This window comes from Aquarana catesbeiana, linkage group LG01, assembly GCF_042186555.1.
Source record: "Aquarana catesbeiana isolate 2022-GZ linkage group LG01, ASM4218655v1, whole genome shotgun sequence".
Classification (NCBI taxonomy): domain Eukaryota; kingdom Metazoa; phylum Chordata; class Amphibia; order Anura; family Ranidae; genus Aquarana; species Aquarana catesbeiana.
Genome location: NC_133324.1, coordinates 982142071 through 982167221, shown reverse-complemented (window position 1 = coordinate 982167221; position 25151 = coordinate 982142071). Strand labels below are relative to the sequence as shown.

General features: G+C 36.6%; 2 protein-coding genes across 2 annotated transcripts; one reads left to right on the top strand and one right to left on the bottom strand.

The window, feature by feature from the left end:
- Window positions 1-19938, bottom strand: LOC141129089 (serine/threonine-protein kinase SBK1-like). Its single transcript, XM_073616877.1, has 4 exons — window positions 19871-19938; window positions 1818-1993; window positions 1071-1273; window positions 1-678 (listed from the first exon to the last, which is right to left on the bottom strand). The coding sequence occupies exons 1-4, from the start codon at window positions 19936-19938 to the stop codon at window positions 1-3; spliced, it is 1125 nt and encodes a 374-aa protein (XP_073472978.1).
- Window positions 19939-22352: 2414 nt separating this feature from the next.
- On the top strand, window positions 22353-24444 carry LOC141129086 (serine/threonine-protein kinase SBK1-like). Its single transcript, XM_073616863.1, has 3 exons — window positions 22353-22527; window positions 23272-23474; window positions 23863-24444. The coding sequence occupies exons 1-3, from the start codon at window positions 22353-22355 to the stop codon at window positions 24442-24444; spliced, it is 960 nt and encodes a 319-aa protein (XP_073472964.1).
- The last annotated feature ends 707 nt before the right edge of the window (window positions 24445-25151 follow it).

Sequence of the window (25151 nt, the reverse complement as noted above, 5' to 3'; positions counted from 1 at the left end):
TTATGAAATTTCCACCTCAGCTCCTATGGAAAGTGAAGTTGTCTCGTGATCAGGTAGAAGACACAAGGCGGCACTTGCTGCAGCTCCGGAATGTACATCATGTTCTCTGTAGGCCATATGTATTGCAGTGCTCCTTGTATAATTTTCTGTTTTCCATGGTACATGAAGATATATTAGAATGTCCATGGCTGAGCACCTCTCGGATGCATTGAGGGCCAAAAGGTCCCAGAACATTTTCCTGGCATCAAGAGAGAATTTCATCCACTTTTCCGGTGCTAAGGTCAGATCCTTTCTGACTTGCCACCAAGCAAATTCTCTGTACATTGGATCATGAACCTCTGCTCCTAGCCAAGGAAAGTATCCAGTCATAGCGATGTAAACCATGACCCCAAAGGCCCAGATATCAATGCTCGGGTGTAGAAGTAATTGTTCTCCTGGTTTCAAGTTACACTGTTCCGGAGCTGTGTAGGGTATGAACCCGGACAAGGATGGTGCTTCAGTTCCCTGGAGCCTTGCCAGTCCAAAGTCTGCCACTTTGATAACATTACATTCAAAGTCCATTAGCAGGATATTGTCTGGCTTGATATCACAGTGGACCATCCCTTTGTTGTGCATGTATTGCAATGCACTGGCTATCTGAGGAACGCACTTCTTTACTGTCTCTTCATGTAAACCAACCTATAACAAGAAGAAAACAGGACGAAATTAGTTACTAGACACCACCATGGCAAAATGTAATCAAATAAGAAGCCTATCTTATCCATCATACAGGGACATAGAATATTAGCTCAATACACTTGAAAGGATGCTTAAAGGAAACCTGTTGGTATACAGATATGAGAATCACCATTGATGGTGCAAGATCCAGGACTATCTTTCTTAACCTTACTTCACAGCTGAGAACATTACATATCTAAAATCAAGCCTATAAATCAAATGATACAATATCCGACCCAACTCACTGTAATGAGTGGGGAGTCTTTAAACCTCAGAAATACTTTAAAGATATTGAGAGCAGAGATGAAATATTTTCTTAATGTAAGGATTATTCATTTTTCATACAAACTTACATTTGGCTGTATTAAGGAATGTAGAGTTCCAGCTGTCGCCACCTCCTGGACAAACACGTAGTCTCTGTTTGTATGAAAGGCAATTTCATGGGTCGTGATGATGTTGGGATGGCCACTGAGGCTGATAGACATCCCATATTCAACCAGGAAGTTGTCCATTGGGACCTTCTGTTTGCTAAGCAGCTTCACAGCCACTAACTGACCTGTCAAACAGAGAGAGAGAAAAGAGAATTAGTAACATAAACAGATGCAGAAACTTGCTAAAAGCCTTTTAAAGTGTGCTAAATGCTTGATTAAATCTACAGCAGTGACATTAATTAAGTTACATAATCATCACCCTAAAACTGGAAGTGATGGATGCTTTAAGAACTTACTTTGAAAAGGTACTTGGAAGCAGCTTTAGGAACTTAAAATAACGCTGCTTAAAGCAAGGTTAATGCTTTGTGATTGTTTCCTGTACACAATGCTCAGGATAATATTCACAAGCTAAACAAATTGTGTGTACACGTGGCTTCAAAGTTGACCTACTGATTGTCTACAGATAAGCAATTCTATTGATTCTTGGATCTTGGATGTCAGACTCTGCATTTTTTTTCCAGAACAAACATACAAGTCTCTTCTACCTGCTGGCAATTTAGCATTTTTTAAAAGTTTTGTTACACTAGTTCCATTCAATTAATATGATTCAAAAGCACGACTAATACTAAGAAATGAATGTCCTTACATGAATTAGGCTATAACATTTACCTGAACCCCGATATTTGGCCAGAAGGACCTTTCCATATGACCCCGACCCAAGTTCTTGGATGGGATCAAAATGCTCTGAAACCTCCATCATCTTCAGATTTTCGGACATCTGGGTGATGAGTTGGATGACATGTCTTGCGGTGTTCTTGGTAACTTCATGGATGTTAGAAGCCATTCTAGAATCACAACAACAAAAAAGCATTAAATATCCCTCTGAATATTGCCCAGCATCTAGGGTCAGAATTTTATAACCATATGGGTCCCGGTTGGGGAGATGACATATTCTGTGTGGTTACCAATGAAGTCTCACCAACATGGACACATGACAATTAAAAGCAGACAGAGATTTTGAGATTTATGTTTTAAGGGAGTCCAATAGAGTTTTAGGAAAAATAATGATATTAGTATTTATATAAGACGGGAGGAAAGATATATAGGCATGTATAGAAATACATAGGATTAGACTTTATACATGGTTATGTTTAAGAAAGAGGAAATATTGATACTGAAGGGTTTTTGTATTCTCCCATTTTATCTTCTATTTCTCTTTCTGTTTTTGCATCTTTTTTTCTTTATTAAATGAGAATTTAATAAAAATAAAGCTGACAGAGATTACAAACCAAGAAATGGGTTTTGGCTGAAGCTGATCTCTAAACTACAAGACTTGTAGAGATCGGCTGGTTAGAATGACCAACATTCTAGTCACAAATAGAGGTGTGAATGTCACTGGTATTGTAACAATAAGGCATAAGAGAAATTAGACCACTTTTGTGTAAATTAAAAACAAATTGGAATGGTGGAATTTGGAACCCAAAGTACTATTAAAAAAAATATATACTAAAAAAAATTGGATTGTGCTTTCACACCCAACTGATGGATCATGGAATTATCAGACAGTCTAAGATTTCACATTTTAATTTTACTTCATAGATATATGAAGACAGATCATCTCCATGTATCAGGTTGGTTGTATTAAAAAAATAAGTATTGCAACATATTGTGCATTTCCAATCTGTATATGGATCTCTACTGACCATAAATGGCAAGTGAAATAATAAAAATCAATATAGATTTAATGAAACAAAAAAAGTATTCAGTTTTGGACTGCAGTCCATGGACTTTATTGGCACACAACACTCATAGAAATAAAAATAAAAATTTTGTTTTTGAAAAGTCATAAAATCAAGTAAAAAATATCAAGTAGCATATTTACACCTATGTGTCAATAGGTGGTGGTGGCCCCTGAACATCTACACCAAGAACCATACAATACACTAACAGCCAGTGTTGTAAAATAGCCATAGATGGATCTCTACTCTGACCATACATGGCAAGTGAAATAAGAAAAATCTATTCAAATTTAAAGAACATTAAAGAGTTTGTTTATTTATCTCAATGCTAAGTTATCTGTAGACTGCAGGTTCAAAAAGAAAAATACTATAATTTTAGAGGGAATAACTATACTGCTCTAAAGGACAAACCTTAGAAAATGAAGGTGCAGATGGTTTCCCACTCGGTCTTCACTAATGGAATCTTTGCAGACTTCCCAACTTGTCAATTTTTCTTGGAATAGTTGCAATATGAAGTAGTCAATGGAAAAATAAACTCACTTTTGCTTCAAGTAATAGTAAGATAAGTGGAAGTAAGGCTGGATATATGTGGGGTTTATATGGGAGAAGAGAGTGGCTTTTGCTAATTGATGGGAGATTCTGATTGGCCAGCACACAGGAGCTGCTGATTACCATAAGACTGGAGAGTTTGGAAAGAGATTGAGAAGGGTGGGGCAGGTAGGTCCATATCAATGGGGTTTGTGTATTCTGTTTTGTTGTGTGGAGGGTTGAAACCTCAGCCTGAAACCAAGTAATCTTACTGATTGTAATAAATATTATGTAATGAACGTTTTTATCAACCGCTATATTCCAAACATTCTGAAGTAAAATACATTGGCCCACTTTAGCCATGTAAAGTTTGTTTTAATTGTTTTTATTTATTTTTTTATTTTAAACATTTTTACAAAAAAATAAACCTCTAATAACAAAAACCACTAAGAAAAGAAAGGGGAGAAAAACAAACATGCAAACCTAGGCCAAGTTACCATACTAAATAGTAACAACATACACATAATTCATACATTATCCTCTAGGTTTCAAAAATATTCAAAATTGTTCTATTATTTTTCAAAATATTTGAAAACATTCAAAAATATTCAAAGATATTCAGAAATAGTCATAGTCAGAAATACTCCAGAACAGCCATAGGGGAATGGAGGAGCTCAGCCATGGGACATAGAGGAGTACAGCTATGGGAAATGGAAGAGCTCAGCCACGGGGGATGGAGGAGCTTAGCTATGGGGATATTGGTGCTCATCTATAGGGGATGGAGGAGCTCATATATAGGGGATGGAGGAGATCAGCTATGAGAATTGATGGCATAGATTACAGTCAGGGCTGTCTTTAATGTGGTTATTAAACATTTGGGCACATTTTTTTTGCCCCCCAATGCAATTTTGCTCTTCAACCCAACATCTCAAAAAAACAGACACACACAGAATTATCTAAAAAAAACACACAGCAGTCCCACGGTGTCCCCAGTTCCCTTTCATGTCACAGCACTCCATTACATTACAGACATTTCCACATTATAGTGCCCCTTTACACATCACAGTGCCCCCATTACATTAGAGTCCCCTTCATGTCATCGTTCCCCTTTACACATCACAGCACCCCAATTACATTGAAGCCATTGTCACATCACACATTCACATGTATGTGTTTTGACGGCCCACATTTGGGCAGGCACAGCAGACTATTCATTTGAATGGGCTGCCATGCCTGCGTTTCCTGCAGAAAAAAATGTTCATTCAGCATTTTACAAATGCAGTGGCCTTGAAATCCATTCTGCTTTTGCACAATGCAACTTACCTGCAGTTCCTGCACACACAAACGCACTGTGTTTTTAAAAGAGTGGCCTAAACATCTAAAAAATGCAGGAAGTTTGCCGGTGCAGGAACTGCAGGTAAGTCACATGGTGCAAAAGCAGAATGGACAGACAGTGCTGTATTTCACTGCTTGGTGGGCATAGGTGTGCTCAGCCTATTACATGATGCATGCACATTTTTTTTGCAGGAAATGCAGTCATGGCAGCCCATTCAAATGAATAGGCTGCTTTGCCTGCGCAAATGTGGGCCACCAAAACACATACATGTGAACCAGATAGGCCCAAAATAAGCCCCTCAAGCAGTTAAATACACTAGTGCTATCTAGGTGCTGTAATGCGGTGTGCTCTGTAATAAAAAATACAGCCACAACCTCACTCAGCCCCACTTTTTGAAAAAAGATCATCAGTTGCAGCCACTGTGCTGCTAAAACGCCACTGTCCCCACTTCTGTTTCATTTTATTTCAAGAATACATGAAGAAAGAACACCTCAATGTATGCATGGGGGTGGTTATATGCTAAAAAAAGATCCTGAATATTCAATTAATATACAGATCTCTAAAAAAATAAATTAAAAAAACACATTCAATCCCACTTGTAGGGCAGTAACAGGCAAGTGAAATAAAGAAAAATAATTTAAATTAAGGGAACATTAAAACCTTTAAAAATCGCGCTGCCCTTAAACATTATTAGATAGTGAGTATGACATCTATATATAAACCTACGTGATAAGTGTTACATGTGTATATATGAACCAAGACCAATAGATAACAAACAGGGAAATGAATATACCATGCCGGTAATATTAAACAATAATAAAAATGACATTTAACGTGTACAATGACAAATGACCAGTGATCGATAGACAATTCAATTTTATTATTGTTTAATATTACCGGCATGGTATATTCATTTCCCTGTTTGTTATCTATTGGTCTTGGTTCATATATACACATGTAACACTTATCACGTAGGTTTATATATAGATGTCATTTATCACGTAGGTTTATATATAGATGTCATACTCACTATCTAATAATGTTTAAGGGCAGCGCGATTTTTAATTTTTTCCTTTTGTGTGTGTATTGATGCTGTACATATTCATTGCTGCTCCCTAAGTGATGGTTGGGTGTTAATCATCTTGCCATCACCTTCCTAATTTAGTTTTTAGTTCTCATAGTGCGGTTTTTATACATTTTTTTCAACATTAAAACCTTTGTCTGGGGTGAAATTGGGAAAACACTTGGAAGTACAAAAAAGACAGAGAACTTTTGATGGTGAACATGCAGTTGCTAATATACAATCTAACAGACAACTTAAGATGGAACTGTTTAATGTTATTTCAAGGGTACATGAAGAAAGAACATCTGAGTATAATGCATGAGGCTGGTTGGATTCTAAAAACAAAATATTGCAAAAATAATGTGGATATTCAATCAATATATATGGATCTCTAATCAAAAGAAAATAATCTAATCCCACTTGTAGAGCCGCAACAGGCGAAGTGAAAAAAAAGGAAAATAATTTAAATAATTTACATTTAGGGAACATTAAAAACAAAAAAGTTTTCTTTTTAACTTTCTGCTAAGATTTCTGTATTGTTAGGTTGTCATTGTAACATATGGTGAAAGATGAAAAACTTTTGATTTTGAATTGCATTTAACATGCAACTGCTAATCTACCATCTAACAGACATCCTAAGATGGAGCTGTTTAATTTTATTTCAAGGGGACATGAAGATAGAAAATCTGAATGTAATGTATGAGGTTGGTTGGGTTCTAAAATCAAAATATTGCAAAATAATGTGGATATTCAATCAATCAATCTATGGATCTCTTTACAAAAGAAAATAATCTAATCCCATATGAAGGACCACAACAGGCAAGTGAACAAAGGAAAAAATAATGTAAATCATTTTAATTCAGGGAACAATAAAAACAAAAAGTTTTATATTTTTTTTCTACTTAACTTTCTGCTAAGACATCTGTATTGTTAGGTTGTCATTGTAAAATATGGTGAAAGTGAAAATTAAGAGAATAGGAAAAATACTTGCTATGTCCAAAAAAAGACAGAGAGGAATAGCAAAATTTACAGGAATGGCAAAAATTAGAACAACCTAAAATTAAACTGTTTAATTTACTTTTGACGGTACATGAAGAATGAACATCTGAATGTAAAGCATGAGGTTGAAATATTTTTAAAATAAAATATTGTAAAATAATGGGGATATTCAGTCAATATATCCATCTCTAAAATAAAAGGCCCTTTAGAATATTAAAATGTTTTTACTATTCCATTTCCTGCTAAATACATCTCCTCAATCAGAGAAAAATCCCAGCTTTTTAAAGCATAAAACTATCAGGTCTATAGATCCTTGGGGTTCTGTATGACTTACCTTAAACAATGAAGATATAAGATGTCTCCAAGTTGGTATCACTGAGGAAGTCTATATGGTCTTCTCCAAAGCTATTCCGGTGGGAAGTGGTCAATGGAGAAAATAAATCACTTTTGCTACAAGCAAAATGAGTTTCATTGAGTAAGAACTGGAGGTCTATATGTGTGTCTGGAGACTTTGGGTTGAGCTCTAGGAGGGTGTGGCCAATAGGTCCATAAGAATGGGGTTTGTTTATACTGTTCCAGTGTGTTGAGGGCGGGAAAGTTACCCTGAAACTAATTTCAAATGATTTAATTAAGGAAACCAGTTTCTAGGTGCTGAGATTTCTAAAGGTAATGTATAAAATGTCTTAGTATTCTAACCAATAGTATATTTTATATAATATATAATGGATCATTATTTGCAATAAATATTATGCAATTGAGTATTTAATTTAATAAAATAATAATAAAATAAATATACATACAGTGTGTGTGTGTGTGTGTGTGTGTGTATATGTGTGTGTGTGTGTATATATATATATATATATATTGATTCTACAAAATTCAACACTAAACTCTATCCACCTCAGAAACTATAAAGTAGGTAATATACCGTATATCAATTGGCTTCCTAAACCATTGTGGGATATCTAGGTGTAAATGGGTCCCGGAACTTACTGGTTACTTTTCAAAGTCTTAAACAAAGATGCTCAAAACTCTCTAAAAGACTCTTGTGGTGTCCATGAATCTTATACAAGCAGTGGGTGGACATGGGGAAATTTGCTCATCCACACAGTTAGTATGAGAAGTCTCCACTGTTTTTTTTTGCCACTGATAGAAGTTTAGAGAAATTAGTTCTTTGGTAAATATTTCACAGATAATTAGTGGAAAGGAGCACACATGTGGTTGTACTATTTGTGGAGATTGATTGAGCTACTAAAAAATGGCCTCCACTAGAGGGAGATACACGGAAAGCATGCAGTAGACATTTATGGGACAATGCTCTATATATGTGTCATTAATCACTACTGCAAGGTATATGTTCAACCAGGCTCACTGATAAGGCAGTACGGCCGACCCTCCTGTACCGGGACTCAGCCTCATCAGTTCATAACAGGGGCCTTTACTAGCAGGAGGGATGGCTGTACTACCTTATTGCAGACACCGATCCTCTTCTGCCTTCCCCAACGTTGCTGAACTTCCCTCCTCTACTCTCCCACCGGTTGCTGGGGGAGGGGTGTGTTAGGGGAGTCAATGACAGTTTTTTTTATCTTTCTGTGCATGAATAATATGTTCTAGGGTATATATCTTTTTATATGTAATCAGTGAATCAGATAGAGGTTTGAATTTTTTTTGTTTTGTTATTAAAAGTTTAGATTGCCTTTTGAGGTGCACTTTAAGCAATGTCATTGTCCAGTAAAGTCAGTATTTGTAGGGAATAAATTAGATTTATCTATTAATATGGGTTTATATGGGATATGGACCTAAGTATGGATGTGTGAAGAACTTTTTTACAAGACCAACAACTGTCTCTGAAGAAAGACAAAGGCTCTCCTGTTAGTTCCTTGATTATTATGTGAAAGCCAAATGTTGCCCATCATAATTAGGGTCACCCTTTGTCTTCAGACGCAGGTGAATAGGTGGAAGCCAGGTAATAGGCAATGTTGTCTCCATGATGTCCGGCTGCTTTGATATGCTAACAGACCAACTGACAGGCCAATGTTTAGAATCACGTGGGGCGTCTTGGAGTGTCTGAGTCGTTGTGTCATTTCAGAAGATAAAGCTTAACAAACTTATATTTGCAAGAGATGTCATGACCTGGAGCTTATTACAGGTGTTCCAGTTAGCTCTACATTAAAAAAAGATAGGGAAAAGTAGGGCTAAAATTAGAATACAAGAAACACATTGCTACACAACATTTTCAAATACTCAAAACTAGGGTGTTATAAGAATCATTGTTGACCCCCCGGGGTGGTTAGATCTGTCATATTATGATGATGTGGATGGTTTTTAAGGTTTGTGTTCATAGAGGGTAGATGTTGTGTATGTTGATTTTAATAATGGCTACACTATCGTTGCCCTTTTTTTTTTAATACCAGCCACTTCTTGTTTAGTGGTTACATTTCAATAAAAGATTGGATTTTAATGTACGCATGTGTATTGACATTTGTTGAGAGATTGTCCACCTTAAAAATCTTACAAAAAATTTCTTAATAAATGAATAAGGGGCGAGGGTTGGAGGGGCTCAGCTATGGGAGATGAAGGAACTCAGTTATGGGAGATGGAAGAGCTCAGCTATGGGGGGTGGAGGAGTTCAGCTATGGGAGATTTAAGAGCTCAGCTATAGGGATAGAGGAGCTCATCTATGGGGGATGGGGGAGATCAGCTATGAGGATTGATGGCATAGATTAGTTATTCACTTATGAGAAGAGGCGCATAAGAGGAGATATGATTACAATGTACAAATATATCATAGGTGACTCCAGTAATTATGGTAAATTGTTTACTTTAAGGTCCCTGAAGAGGACACTTGGCCATAATTTGAGGTTAGAAGAAAGGATGTTTAACCTTAGAGCGGTGGTTCTCAACTCCTGTCCTCAGGACCCACTAATGGGCCAGGTTTGCAAGATAACTGAAATTTGCAGCTCAATGATTGCAATATTCTAGTCTGCATCCCCCCAAGGTAATACCTAAAATCTGACCTGTTAGTGGGTCCTGAGGACAGGAGTTGAGAACCACTGCCTTAGAGTGAAGAAAGGATTCTTTACTTTTAGAGTGATAAAAATGTGAAACTTTCTCTCCAGGAAGTGATACTGACAGAGAGTGTTGACAACTTAAAAAAACATTTCTACATGTCTTCTTCAGAATCAGAATATACCGGGCTATGGAAACTGTTAGAGAATAAAAGTCACACACATTAGTTGAACTGAATGGAGCTGGGTCTTTTTTTTGTAACTTTACAAACAATTTTCAATATAAATCTGAATACCAGGGAGAGATCTTAATTAATATTGGATATCCATCACATCAAAGGGTCTTGGGTTGTCATCCAATCACTTTCATGGGACAGATATGATTGTTGTCTTTAGACCAATAGGTAGAGTCTTCAATGATAAGAATGGAAGAGAGAGACCTGACCTACACATAGAGACCAGCGAATGTTCAATCTCCTCGGAGTGCTAATATGGGATATTCTTGTTGGTTAGTTTTCTGTCGAACTTATTATAGTGTGATTGTATTGTCTAAGCTATTCACTGTACTGTAATTTTTGTACAATATACTATTTTTCACCTGCAGTTTGTGATGTGAGTTTCATTGCTGACCTTCCCCTACTGAACGGTGGAAAGTGGGTGCTGACTGATATCACTGATATTATTTATTAATATTTAATGATAATATTAATAATAGTATTATTATTTGTTTCATCACCTGCATTTTCTTACTACCCCGCTAACACTGTCAGTTGAATTGGTTGTGGTAGTTATTAGCATCAAACTGACAATATTTACTGTTCCTATTGTCCACCTGGGTTGGGGGGTCTCCTCCGCTATTGTTTGTTGTGTTTTACAGTACACACTGTGTCACCATTTCTATAGTTCTCTGTATCTTCTGTCTATTGTCTGTTGGGTGTGTAGGCTCAAACTATTCAGGGTGGATACATTTGTTATTATACATTTTGTGTCTCGATCCTGTGTGTGGAATATTCCAGTCTAAAGCCTGGTACACACCACCAGTTTTTCCTTTTTTATTCAACCCAGCGGGTTATGCGTTTAAAGAGTCTTTTCAGAATAATATAGCCAAAGCCCCAAATATTTGAGGAGATTACACAAAAATAACATTATTATTATATTTATATTATATATATATATATATATATATATACTATTATTATATTTAGCAAACTCCATGCGGTTTTCATGTGTCTTGCACTGAGGAGAGGCTTCCATCGGGCCACTCTGCCATAAAGCCCCGACTGGTGGAGGGCTGCAGTGATTGTTGACTTTCTACAACTTGCTCCCATCTCCCGACTGCATCTCTGGAGCTCAGCCACAGTGATCTTTGGGTTCTTCTTTACCTCTCTCACCAAGGCTCTCCCTTCGATACTCAGTTTGGCCAGACGGCCAGCTCGAGGAAGGGTTCTGGTCATCCCAAACATCTTCCATTTAAGGACTATGGAGGCCACTGTGCTCTTAGGAACCTTAAGTGCAGCAGAATTTTTTTTGTAACCTTGGCCAGATCTGTGTCTTGCCACAATTCTGTCTCTGAGCTCTTCAGGCAGTTCCTTTGACCTCATGATTCTCATTTGCTCTGACATGCACTGTGAGCTGTAAGGTCTTATATAGACAGGTGTGTGGCTTTCCTAATCAAGTCCAATCAGTATAATCAAACACAGCTGGACTCAAATGAAGGTGTAGAACCATCTCAAGGATGATCAGAAGAAATGGACAGCACCTGAGTTATATATATGAGTGTCACAGCAAAGGGTCTGAATACTTAGGACCATGTGATATTTCAGTTTTTCTTTTTTAATAAACCTGCAAAAATGTCAACAATTCTGTGTTTTTCTGTCAATATGGGGTGCTGTGTGTACATTAATGAGGAAAAAAAATGAACTTAATTGATTTTAGCAAATGGCTGCAATATAACAAAGAGTGAAAAATTTAAGGGGGTCTGAATACTTTCCGTCCCATATATATATATATCATATTTAACATAAAATTACAACTTCAAAAAACTCTCCATGCCTCTTACTAAATACATTGGACTGTCTACTTTCCAAAGAGGGTCAGTTGAGGGGTATCTGTACTGTCCTGGCATTTTTGGGCCTTTTAGAGTTCAGGATTGATTGATTTTTCAGATATATCCCATAAGTTTCCCACAGATCAAATAATATACACTGATTTGGGTTATTTTCACCACACAAATGTAGCATAATATATTTTGGCCTAAATTTATTAAGAAATAATATTTATTTGCAAATTTTTATAACAGAAACAAAATGTTTTGCAAAATGTTCACGTATTCCATTTATTTAGCAAAAAACAAGAAACCCAGTGGTGATTAAATACCACCAAAAGAAAGTTCTATTTGTGTGAGGAAAATGATGATACTTTAGTGTGGGTACAATGTTATATGACCGCGGAATTGTCATTCACAATGTGAAAGCGCTGAAAGCTGAAAATTGGCCCTGGGCTGAAGGGGGTAAAAGTGCCCAGCATTGAAGATGTTAAGATTGAGATTAGAAAGTGATGTATTTATCCAATTTCTTCATATCTTTACAAACTTTTAAGAAGCATTATATTAAATGTAAGTATATTTTTCAAACATTTTTCAAAACATTACATGCTTGTCCATTTCCCAAATCCAATCCCCAAGGGTACGATGGTGGGGTGGAACCCAACGAGAGGCTATAAGCCTACGAACTATAAAAAGTGATCTCATAATAGTCACTACATAACTGTGATCTAGGCTATTAGAGTTTTACTTTTAAGATCATGTATAAAACATCTGTATAATTAAACACATACATGCTTCCAGATATAAATAATAAATACAGCATACAATCTTCAAATTAATATAGAATTATAAAATGGGGAAACCAATAATCGATAAAGGTTGAAATTCTTCATTGTTAATGGGCCCTGAATCTGAAGTTGTTCTTTAAACAACGAGGCTTAACAAAGATTCTTAAACTTCAAAAGCTTCCCAAATACTTTGCAAAATCTTGTGGTGTACACTACTCTTATATAAGTAGAAGATTTAGATATAAAGTTTGAGGGCTGCATTACTAGTCTTTTTTTAGTAGAATGTACCTTCTAAGAATCCCCCATGTGCTCCGACATTTATATGTTCATTGGAGAGATCTGGAGGAACTTTCCTTGAAATGATGATCTTTGTATCTTCACTGTCACGTTGTACTTGTTGTATTTTGTTTCCCGGAATCTGCCCCACTTTACTCTAAATGTTCACTTTGACATCACAATACAGAAAACAGAGCGTGTGCCATTGTGACAGACCCAGATCACATTGGGAGCCAAATTGTTTTAACTGAAGAAGTTAATAAATCCCTTGACATGGGTAAAATCCAAAGCCTTTTTTGGGTGTCAAGATAAAGAGGTGGCCTCACCAGTGTACCTCCATGCTACCAGATCTTATTGAACAAGGCATAGAGAGTCATAGACCAGATGTGGAGGAAATGCAGGAAATAACCAGCTACTCTATTAGACTGGCTAATATACAATGACTGATAATTACATTGTATATTAATAGATTGCTGGATTGCCATATGCAGGTTCTTGTGGATGGACTTTCACTTAAGTGTCTTATCCTTTTACCACAAGTTATACCAGTCTGACAATACCTTCACCACAACCTCTAGATCTGCTTATGGGAGGTTATTATTGTGGGGGTTCAAGCTGATCAAGATTACCATTGGTAGATCATTGTTGGTTGGTGGAAATTGAAGCCATTGTCTAGGTGATCACCTCTACTATTTTTTGGGTGTTGGAATTGGAATCCATTGTCAAATGTTTGTCTAGGTATGTAGAGGTATCACCTCTACAATTGTTTGATTGTTTCCTGTAATTACTGAATCCTGTCACCATTGTTCTCAGTTCCTCCTCTATATATTGTTTGTTGGGTGTAGACTGAAACTGTTCAGGGTAGATCGTATTGTTATGGTAAATGTCTATGCTTCAACACCTTAGGTGTACTGAATATTCCAGTCTCAGACTAATAGTTTAAAAATATTATGTTTTTTGGTTACCTTTTGTGTTATTTATTTTACAATTACTTCTTTTCTTTGCATTATCTCAACTTGTTAGTGAAAAGTTTTAATGTAATTACTTGGAAACCATGTGTTCCATCTGCTTTGTAGCTCATACTTACCTACTTTGTAGGGTTTAAACATAAAAACAATTAATTTGTATGTGATGCTAAATGTAAAGATACTCCTTAAGCCTGGTATACACCACTAGGGTTTTTTTGTGAATTGAACAGAAAAAAAAATCTGACAGCTCCGGCCAGAGCCCATGTACTAACAATCCAATGTTAGTAGAGCGATCTCCCTCACTGAGCTATTGTGTTCTGATGGGGGTACAGCCCCCCCACCAGAACACTCCGGTCAGGGCTCTCTGCCATTGGCTGAAAGTGCTGATTGAGATCCGGTCTGCTGCTGGTTTTCCAGCATGCTCGTCCGAAAGAAGTCGGCCAAATGACTGGCTTCTGTTGAACCGGCTGCCATTGTTGTGAGTGTGGTATAGAATTTTGATGATAATAAATATGGGGAATTTTAATAAAATAAAAAATTTAGTGTTTTGGCAAATGGTAAATTATAAAAAAAAGTAGTGTCTGAATAAAAGTAAAGTGTTTCGCAGTGCCTCCAGCCTATTACGGCAACTAATAAATAACTTAATAAAATATGAATTTTGTTTAGACAATCAGTAGTATACCACAATCATTTCCTGAGTTTGTTAATCAATTAATAAATATATAGAATTTATTAATATACAAGTATAAATTAAACAACTTCATACAAAATTGGAATTTCTGGTGATAAATATTTCATCACATAATCAAAGACATCAACACAACAATAAAATTATTTCTCTTAAAAATGTAAAATAACCCCAGGACAGCCCAACCAACTATAAAAGGGGGTGTTTAACCGTGTCTGAAACTATTAAAAATTAATATCTCTTGTTGCTCATAAGACAACTTTCTGACTTTCTCCGGCCAGAAGAAAGGACAGAAATATATCTTGAGGAGCCAAAAGATAGATATACCAAATTTGAAATAAGTTCTAACTTCAAAGAAGAGTGGACCATAGACAATTTTCCTGGGACCACAATAGCCGATTTAGTTGCAATGTGGGTCTATACCCAATTTCACCCAGACACGGCTTCAACACACAGCTTAGACAAATAATGTGGGAAAATGATGGATTTATAAACTGCCCTGCACACTGTAAATGATGAGGTTAAAAATATAAACGGTAACATACAATCCCTACAATTTTGAGAGAAAAAGGTTCATTAACCACTTAAGGACCGAGCCTCCTTCTGAGATTTGGTGTTAAAAACTGTTTTTTTTTGCTTGAAAGTTACTTAGAACCCCCGAACATTAAATATATATAGAAATATATATTATATATAACACCCTAGAGAATAAAATGGCGGTCGTTGCAACACTTTCTGCCACATCGTATTAGCGCAGCGGTCTTAAAAGCACACTTTTTTTGGAAAAAAGACACTTTCTTGAATAAAAAAATAAAACAGCAGTAAAATTAGCCCATTTTTTTTATATTGTGAAAGATAATGCTACACTGAGTAAATTGATATCCAACATGTCATGCTTCAAAATTGTGCCCGCGTGTAGAATGGCGACAAACGTTTACCCTTAAAAATCTCCATAAGCGACGTTTAAAAAATTCTACAGGTTGCATGTTTTGAGTTACCGAGGAGGTCTAGGGCTAGAATTATTGCTCTCACTCTACCGATCGCGGCGATACCTCACATGTGTGGTTTGAACACTGTTTTAATATGCGGGCACTACTCACGTATGCGTTCACTTCTGCACGCGAGGTCGCCGGGACAGGATGCGTTTAAAAAAAAAAACTTTCTTATTTTACCTTTTAATTTTTTTATTTTTACACTGTTCTTTTACAAAAAAAATGGATCACTTTTATTCCTATTACAAGGAATGTAAACATCATAGATCGTGGCACATAAGATAGACTTGACCACATGAGACCACCACCACAGAGAGACAGGAGGCTTACCAGAAAACCAGTGACCGCCCTTATTCAGGGGGGTCATACAAGGCTTGTTGGATCCTAGATCCTGTTGGAGAAGTATCCTGATGACTGGAGCCTGAAGAGATGTCCCAATGTGCTGGGCCTTTCCCACCGGGTGGTTTCCACAGGTGCTGAGCGGTAGTCCAGTCCAATCCCACAGCTTAATTTATGTCCGTAATATCCAATGTCAACTCCTTATAGATATTTAATTGTGAAAAATACACAGGCAACCAACCAAAAAATTCTCCAAGATTGGGGCACATGGTTGTACATGCTATGTTTTGGAGACATCTTATAAATTGACAACTTTGTGTAAAAAAAATGTGTTTTCATTTTTTTTTACACATTTTCCAAAAACTTCTGGCAAAAAAAAATGAACCGTTCAAAAGACTCATTATGCCTCAGATTATACGTTGGGGTGTTTTCTTTCCAAAATGGGATCATTTTGTTGGCATTTCCATTGTGCTGTTGCTCCAGTGCCTTCAAAAGTATAATAGGTGGTTGAGAAATGAGATGTGTAATTTATTCTCCTAAAATGCCTGAAGGTGCTACTTCAATGTTGGGCCTCTGTATGTGGCCAGGCTGTGTAAAAGTCTCACACATATGGTATCTCTATACTCAGGAGTAGAATGTTTTCTGGGGTGTAATTTGTTGTATGCATATGCTGTGTGTGAGAAATAACCTGTTAATATGACAATTTTGTAAAAAAAAATTGCAAAGAATTGTGGGAAAAAATTATAACTTCAAAAAACTCACCATGCTACTTACTTAATACCTTGGAATGTCTAATTTCCAAAAAGGGGTCGGTTGTGGGGTATTTGTACTGTCCTGACTTGTTAGGGTCTCAAGAAATAAGATAGGCCCTTCAGTACATCAGGTGTGATCAATTTTCAGAGATTGGCACCATTGCTTGTAGACTCTATAACTTTCACAAAGACCAAATAATATCCATTAATTTGGGGTGTTCTTACCAAAGATATGTAGCAGTGTAAATTTTGGCCAAGATTTATGAAGAAAAATTACTAATTTGCAAAATTTTATGACAGAAACAAAGAGACATTTTTTCACAAAATGTTTGGTCTTTTTTTATTTATAGCACAAAAAATAAAAAACCCACTAGTGATTAAATACAACCAAAAGAAAGCTCTATTTGTGTGGAAAAAGGATGCAAATTTCATATGGGTAGAGTGTTGCATGACTGAGTATTTGTCATTCAAAGTGTGAGAGAGCTGAAAGCTGACAATTGGTCTGGGCAGGAAGGGGGTATACGTGCCCTGTATTTAAATGGTTAAAAAGGGGAAGATGTCCAAAGAATTACGAGCTTCAAATTCGTCCAGGGAGTGTATCAGCGTGTGGGTGTTTGGTCCTCGGTCACAAATCATGTGCGTTTCCGCTTTTATGGGGTGCAATCCTACTGATGAATTGTTATCATATTTACCATCTTATGATTGGTTGGTTCCAAATATGAGCGGTAACTGTCCATTTCTCACCCACCCATTAGTGATCATGGCAGTTGTGCAATCAGAATAATGGTGTCTTGTACTATTATTATTATTATTATATTATTGTACTATATAAGAAATGTATTTTATTATGTTTCACGTTACTGTGATATGGTGATTGCTTGTCTTCCTTTTATTCGCTGTCCCCATCTTGTTGTACTTTGCTGATTATAAGAAATTTACACCTTTAATAATTACACCGAGATTGTTCGAGAATTCTGGGATCGAACAAACACAATGTCAGAAACCATGAAATCAGACTGAGACAGAAGTACTATGCATTTTACCCATGTCATGTTCTTCTTTTTAAAGAATTTGCCCCCCAATGTGATCTGGGTCTGCCACAATGGCACACTCTCTATTTTTTGTTTTGTGATATCAAAGTGAACATTTATTCCCTGTACACACGATCGGACATTGATCGGACATTGATCGGACATTCCGACAACAAAATCCATGGATTTTTTCAGACGGATGTTGACTCAAACTTGTCTTGCATACACTCGGTCGCACAAAGTTGTCGGAAAATCCGATCATTCTGAATGCGGTGACGTACAACACGTACGTTGGGACTATAAACGGGGCAGTAGCCAAAAGATTTCGTCTCTTAATTTATTCTGAGCATGCGTGGCACTTTGTGCGTCAGATTTGTGTAACACGATCGGAATTTAACCAATCGGATTTTGCTGTCAGAAAATTTTATAGCCTGCTCTCAAACTTTGTGTGTCTGAAATTCCGATGGAAAAAGTCCGATGGAGCCCACACACGATCGGAATTTCCGACAACACAATCCGATCTGACTTTTCCCGTCGGAAGACCTGACCGTGTGTACGGGGCATTAGAGTAACATGGACAGATTGTGGAAACAAAATACAAAAAATACAATGTGACAGTAAAGATACAAATATGATCATTTCAAGGAAAGTTCCTTCAGATCTCTCCAATGAACATATAAATGTCGGAGCACATGGGGGATTCTTATCAGTTCCATTCTACTAAAAATGACTAGTAATGCAGCACCATAGCAGAAACGTGTGTTTTATCCTCAAACTTTATATGTAAATCCTCTGCTTGTATAAGATTAGTGTACACCACAAGAGTCTGCAAAGCATCATGAAGCTTTTGGTGATCGAGTCTTTGTTGTTTAAATAATAACTTCAAATTCAGGGCCCATTTACAAAGAATTTCGACATTTTATGGCAGTTTATATTGGTCCCCCCTTTTTTTTAGTCTCCAAGATGAATATAGTTCTATGCTACTTTTATGATTGTATACTGTATTTATGATCTATATCTGGAAGAAGGAATGTGTTTACTAATACAGATATTTTATACATGATTTTAAAACATAGAATTATAGTTAAAGCGTGTCAATGTATTTGATTTCAACATTTTTGAATGTTTGGAATGTAGTGGATTTTTTTTTTAAATTTTCAATACATAATAATAATTTTTTATTAGATAATAGTTATTAAAATCCTTCAGATTACCTATTTTCAGGCTTAGGTTTCAACCCTCCATACAACAAAACAGAATAAACAAACCCCATTGTTATGGACCTACCTGCTCCACCCTTCTAGATCTCTTTCCAAAGTCTCCAGTCATATGTTAATCAGCAGCTCCTGTGTGTTGGCCAATCGGATTCTCCCATCAATTAGCAAAAGCCACTCCCTGCCCACATATAAACCTCACATACAGTATATCCAGTCCATACCAATCTTACTTTTACTTGAAGCAAAAGTGAGTTTGTATTTCTATTGACTATTTCATCCCACAACTATTTCAAGAAGAACTAACACGTTGGGAAGTCTACAAAGATTCCACTAGTGAAGACCCAGTGAGATCCCATCTGTACCTTCATTTTCTCAGGTTAGTCATAGTTTTCTCTAAAATATTAGGATCTTTCTTTTAGAACCTGTTGTCTACTCTCTGGAACCTATAACTTAGCAGTGAGCTAAATAGGCAAACTCTTTAATGTCGTTTCAATTTAGATTGATTTTTTTTATTTCTCCTGCCATTTATGGTCAGAGTAGAGATCCATACATGGATTGGAAATCCACATTCTCTTGCAAAACTTTTTTTTTTTAAATATAACCAACCTCATACATGGAAATATTCTGTCTTCATATATCTATGAAGTAAAAATTTAACTGTGAAATCTTAGGTTATTTGATAATCTCCATGATCCCACAGTTGGGTGTGAAAGCACAATCCAATTCTTTAATAGTAGTTTGGGTTCCAAATTCCACCATTACGATTTGTTTTTAATTTATACGGGAGTGTTATTTAATTTCTCTTATGCCTTATTGTTACAATACCAGTGACATTTGCACCTCTAACTTGAATGTTCATAAATTCTAACCAGCCGCTCTCTACTAGTGCTGTAATTTAGAGATCATCTTCAACCAAAACCCATTTCTTGGTTTGTAATCTCTGTCAGCTTTTACCTGTCATATGTATCCATCACTGGAGATGACACAGAATATGATATCTCCCCAACTACATCTTTGTTCATGTATCCTTGAAAAATGAAAGGGATCTTCTCAGGTTGTCTTTTACACAGTTACAATTTTTAGTTGGGTCTGAAAGATTTTTTTTTTCTATAAATTTGTATTTGAATTATAAAAGAGAGCATATAATTATATAATTAATATGAATTATAAAAGAGAGCTATACATATTACATACATGAGCAAACATATGTATAGTAAATACATTATTCAGTAGTTTGTACATTTATAACTCTTGATAGAAGAGCAATAAGGAATTTTACAAAACAAAAACAGGGGAGAGTAAGTAGAAGACTTTCAGATATCATATTAACATCCTACAAGGTACACAGTACTGAATATCAGAATAAGATTAACATCTAGGGAACACCAAAACAATATCACTGAGCCCCTTCCTGACATCTGTTGATAGGCTAAATCTGGTGGAGAGAGTAGATGGAAATGCGATATATGCCCAGTAAGTACAGTCTGGATGGGTCATGTTTGGCATTTTTGATGGCAAACATTAATTCAAATTGTGTTTGCACTTTGAGATTTTGTAAGAAGATTGATTTGTCAGGGGAGACTGTTTGCAAATATTAGTGTCCACCTGTGTCTCCCATATAGAGGAGTGTATGTCTCCCATGGTTCAGAGAAGTAGGATCTCCCAGTCTATGGATAGTGTAGGACCCACTAATCATGGGGTATGTTGTTGCAGTAGGTGGGCTTAAGCACCATATAGCAATATAGCAATATGGTGTGACTAAATCCCCATATTTTTTGATAATGTTTTTTGAAAATGTCTAGTTGTTTTAAATAAGCCTTGCAGGAGGTAAATGTCTTTTTTGCACGTGTGCGCTGTAATATTGTGTTCTTCACCAAGAACGAGAGCCGCACCACCCAGGCGTCATTTGATGGTGGGCGGGTGGCAAGTGGTTAAAGAGCTTTCGTTGACCACACATATGAAGTGAGGGAAAACCTTCCCACTGACATTGGAAATGGCAATAAAAAGTTTACAGATGTTCTAACCTGTTCTTTTTTGTTTATCCAAATTCTTGGATTGGATTTGTGCCTAAAGTATAAGGAAGTCATGTATTTGACTCTATGTGAGATTTTAGTAATTCATTTTACTTTACTAAAGAAAAGTAAAAATGGGGATTTTGTAGGATGGCACTCAGGGATATAAATTCAAAACATAAAAATAAAATTAAACGTGACTAATACATTTGGAAATATTTTTGTAGATTTGATTTGTATATGTTTTGAATTTATATCTCTGGGTGAAATCCTAGAAAGTTGTTACTTTGTTGTAGACATGTGTTGGTTTGGGATTATGGCGCTCTAGGTCCTTTGCCCAGTGTCATTCTCTGTCTCTGTCTCTGTCTCTCTCTCTGTTTGTCTCTCTGTCTCTGTCTCTCTCTGTCTCTCTGTCTCTCTCTCTCTGTCTCTCTCTTTGTCTCTCTCTTTGTATTTATAATCTATAATTGTATGCATCTCCAACATCAGATTAAAGTCTTATGTAAATAGAATCAGTTTGATGTCCATTTGAGACCCTTCTAAAATAATATATATAATATGATGACAGGTGAATTTAAGGTTACTTCAGGTAGGGTTTGCATTACCATAGATTTATATAGGAATACAATACCCATTTGCTGTGAACAAAAGCCAATCTTTATAGGCCCAAAATGTATTTAAAAAGAACTGTAAGCATATACCTTCCTTAAAACTTAAAATAACTGTCTTTAATTACAGTACTACCCTTCCATCTAATGAAGGTTACAATTAATAGATGTTGGGTCATATCCAGAGGGATGTTACATAGTTAGTAAGGTTGAATGAAGACACCAGTCCATCCAGCTCAACCTATGTGAGTGTGTTTTTGTGTTTGTCACTACCACTTTCCATATCCCTATATATTACTTTCTTTATTATGTGCCTCTAAGTTTTTTTAAATGATCAACACTCTCCGCTGACACCGATTGTGGAAGGGAGTTCCAATCCCTTACCACTCTGACAATAGAGAAACCCTTATGCAGTTTAAGCTTACATGGCTTCTCCTCCAATTTCATTACATGGCCATGTGTCTTCTTAAGCTACCTGAGAATGAATAGTGCTCCCCTATGCTAGAATCACCACTGAGATTTTTTATATTGCCATCATATCTTCTCTTAAGCACCTCTTCTCCAGAGAGAATATGTTTATTATTTGTAGTCATTCCTTGTAACTGAGTTCCTCCAGCCCCCTTATTAGCTTTGTTTTCCTTCTCTGGACTCTCTCCAGTTCCAGCACATCCTTCCTGAGGACTGGTGACCAGAACTGGACAACATACTCCAGATATGGCTGAAACATTATAATTGTATCTCTTGTGTTTAATGCTGTTTTTTAGAGATTCATGTCAAATAAAGCTAATTTGTATTTTCTGATGTTGTGATTCCAGAATGGCTTCTAACATTGAGGACGTGACCAAGAACACCGCAAAGAATCTCCTTGAGCTCATCTCTGAAACCTCTGAAAACCTGAGGATGATGGAGGTGACTGACTTCTTTGACCCCATTAAAGAGCTCCGGAGTGGATCGTATGGAAAGGTTCTGCTGGCCAAACATCGGGGTTCAGGTAAACTTTGTAGCTTCATTCATGTAAAGAAAATATTTTTATTTTAATAATTTGTGTTTCTAAATTAGTGGAACAAATCTAAATAAAAAATAACTAACAGGTAAAGTTTCTGTGGTGATCAGGGGACTTTGCATCACTAGAGGAGGGAAAACTACAGTGAGGAGGTCTACTATAATGTGCAAGTATGATCTTAAAGCCCCATACACACTTTCAGACTTTCTGCTTATTTTTGCCTTCAGATTTACCAAAACCAGTGCAAGGGCCTGCCTGATTGCATACAAATTGAAACTCCTAAGGTTTTACCTCATATTATATGGTTTTAGTAAATCTGAAGGAAAAAAATCAGCATAAAATCTGATAGTGTGTATGGGGCTTTAGAGAGTATAGTCAATGTTCTGGGGCTCCTCTTGGGATTTAGTTCTATTTAGCGCAAAACATCAAGAAAGTTTGAGCAGATGCCTAGAGGGTCTCTACTTCTAAACTGAGATATGAGCATGACATCCAATATCTAAGAATCCTCAGAATGGTTCAGCTGCAGAAAATTTCCAATGCTTTGAGCAGCATTCTTTAAAGTTTTCCAAGCAACCCCTCACTTCCAGTTTTTAAGTGATGATTATGGATCCTAATAATTCAGTGCTTTAGATTTACACAAGCTTTTAACTAAATTCAGTAGGATTTTAGCGAGCTTCATCATTGTTGGGTTTATGATGCTAATTATCTTTTTTTTCTCCCTCTTTCCAACAGATGAGTTGGTGGCTGTAAAACTGATGAGCAGGGAGACAACTCCAAAGGACAACTTCCTAATGGAATATGGAATGTCTCTTAGTCTCAGCAGCCATCCAAATATCATTGCAACCCACAAGATCGTTTTCCATACCAGCAGTGACTATGTCTTTGTCCAGGAGGTGGCGCCAGCTGGAGATCTTCTCTCAATAGTAAAGGAAAGGGTAAGTTTGTATCAGAAATTGAATGATATTTAAAAAGTTATAATTTCTATCCATTGCTCCTTTAACGCATTTCTGAGGTTTAAGGAATCCTCTCCCAATGCAGTGAGTTGGTGGGACCTATAATGAGCATAAGATTGTTATTTTAGGTATGTGACTCGCTCAGTTGTGAACAAAGTTAATAAGGATGGAGTAAGGTGGGTTAAGATGGATCTTGCACCATTAATAGAAGCTCGCACTTTGCATGCAGGTTTCATTTAAGTATACTCCTTGTGTACGCAGCTAATGTATCTTCTGCTTTCCTGTGCAAGAGATAAGATGAGTTTCATATGTTGGGTAACATTTTGCCATGTTGGTGTCTAGTAAATAATTTTGTATTTTTTTTCTATAGGTTGGTTTGAAGGAAGATATAGTGAAGAGCTGTGTTCTACAGATCGCGAATGCTTTGGACTTTATGCACAGCAAAGGAATGGTCCATCGGGACATTAAACTGGACAACATTTTGCTCATGGACATGGAATGTAATAATGTCAAACTGGCAGATTTTGGACTGACAATGCTCCAGGGAACTCAAGCGCCCTTTATGCCATGGTTTATACCATACTCCGCTCCGGAACTGTGCACCCTAAAACAAGGGGAAAAGTTGCTGCTGCACCCGAACATTGACATCTGGGCCTTTGGGGTCATGATATACACAGCTATGACAGGGTCCTTCCCCTGGAGAGAAGCAGGGAGTCATGACCTCAAGTATCAGAAGTTTGCTTGGTGGCAAACACAGAAGGATCTGACCTTGTCACCAAGAAAGTGGCGACAATTCTCTATTGAAGCCAGGCAGATGTTCTGGGACATGTTGGCCCTCAATGCCTCTGAGAGGTGTTCTGCTTTGGATGTTTTAAAATATGTCCACCTGCCTTGGAAAGCAGAAATGCCTCCAGAGAATCTATCCAGGAATACGGTAGTACATGTGACATAACTGTGCATGATGTCCATTATGGAGCCTTATCAGGTGCTGTGTTGTGTCTTCTTCTAGATCAAAAGGTAATCCCCCTCAATATTGGAGGAGATGGAAATCATTTAACACGCTTTCGGTCACCTATTAATTACAAGATGGATGTGTTGGATGTACTCTGGGACTTGTACAAGCCTCATGTCCTATGTGACGGTAAGACATTTTAGAAGACTGTAGACTTTTTTTCTGTAAATCTATAACTGCTAGATATATCTGCACAAATGTATGTTTTTTTTTTCATTTTTGTTGGTTTTCTTCTCTATTTTACTATTCATTGTCAAGTGTAATAAAATGTGAGTTTTGCAATTGTTCTATAGCAGGAGTGTATGGTAAGTATATTATTGTCATGATTGAAATAAAGATCTTAATTACTCTGTTGCAGCTGACTGAGGAATCGTTGGATACATTGATGGAATAATTAGGTTACAGAGCCTGAGATCAGCAAGTCCTTCCCCCCAGCTGCATAGTGTAGTAACTTTTACTATCCTGTGGTTACTCCTCCTGTGCATTGGGTGGTGCTCTTGTGCTTCTTCACCTCTAGTTTATTGAATATTACATAATTATGTTTTAACAGCCATATGACTATTTTTTTTGTTATTTTGTTTTGTTTCAAAGTTTTTATTAAGGTTTTTCAATGTACAAGAATAAAAACAATGATCAGTTTACAGTCG

Coding starts and splice junctions, on each gene's coding strand:
- LOC141129089 (XM_073616877.1), bottom strand. CDS start 19,938: ATGAACAAAGATGTAGTTGGGGAGATATCATATTCTGTGTCATCTCCA. Junction 1,994..19,870: donor GTGATGGATACATATGACAG/GTAAAAGCTGAC, acceptor TTGTGATTCTAG/AATGGCTTCTAACATCCATG. Junction 1,274..1,817: donor GGCCAAATATCGGGGTTCAG/GTAAATGTTATA, acceptor TCTGTTTGACAG/GTCAGTTAGTGGCTGTGAAG.
- LOC141129086 (XM_073616863.1), top strand. CDS start 22,353: ATGGCTTCTAACATTGAGGACGTGACCAAGAACACCGCAAAGAATCTC. Junction 22,528..23,271: donor GGCCAAACATCGGGGTTCAG/GTAAACTTTGTA, acceptor TCTTTCCAACAG/ATGAGTTGGTGGCTGTAAAA. Junction 23,475..23,862: donor TCTCAATAGTAAAGGAAAGG/GTAAGTTTGTAT, acceptor TTTTTTCTATAG/GTTGGTTTGAAGGAAGATAT.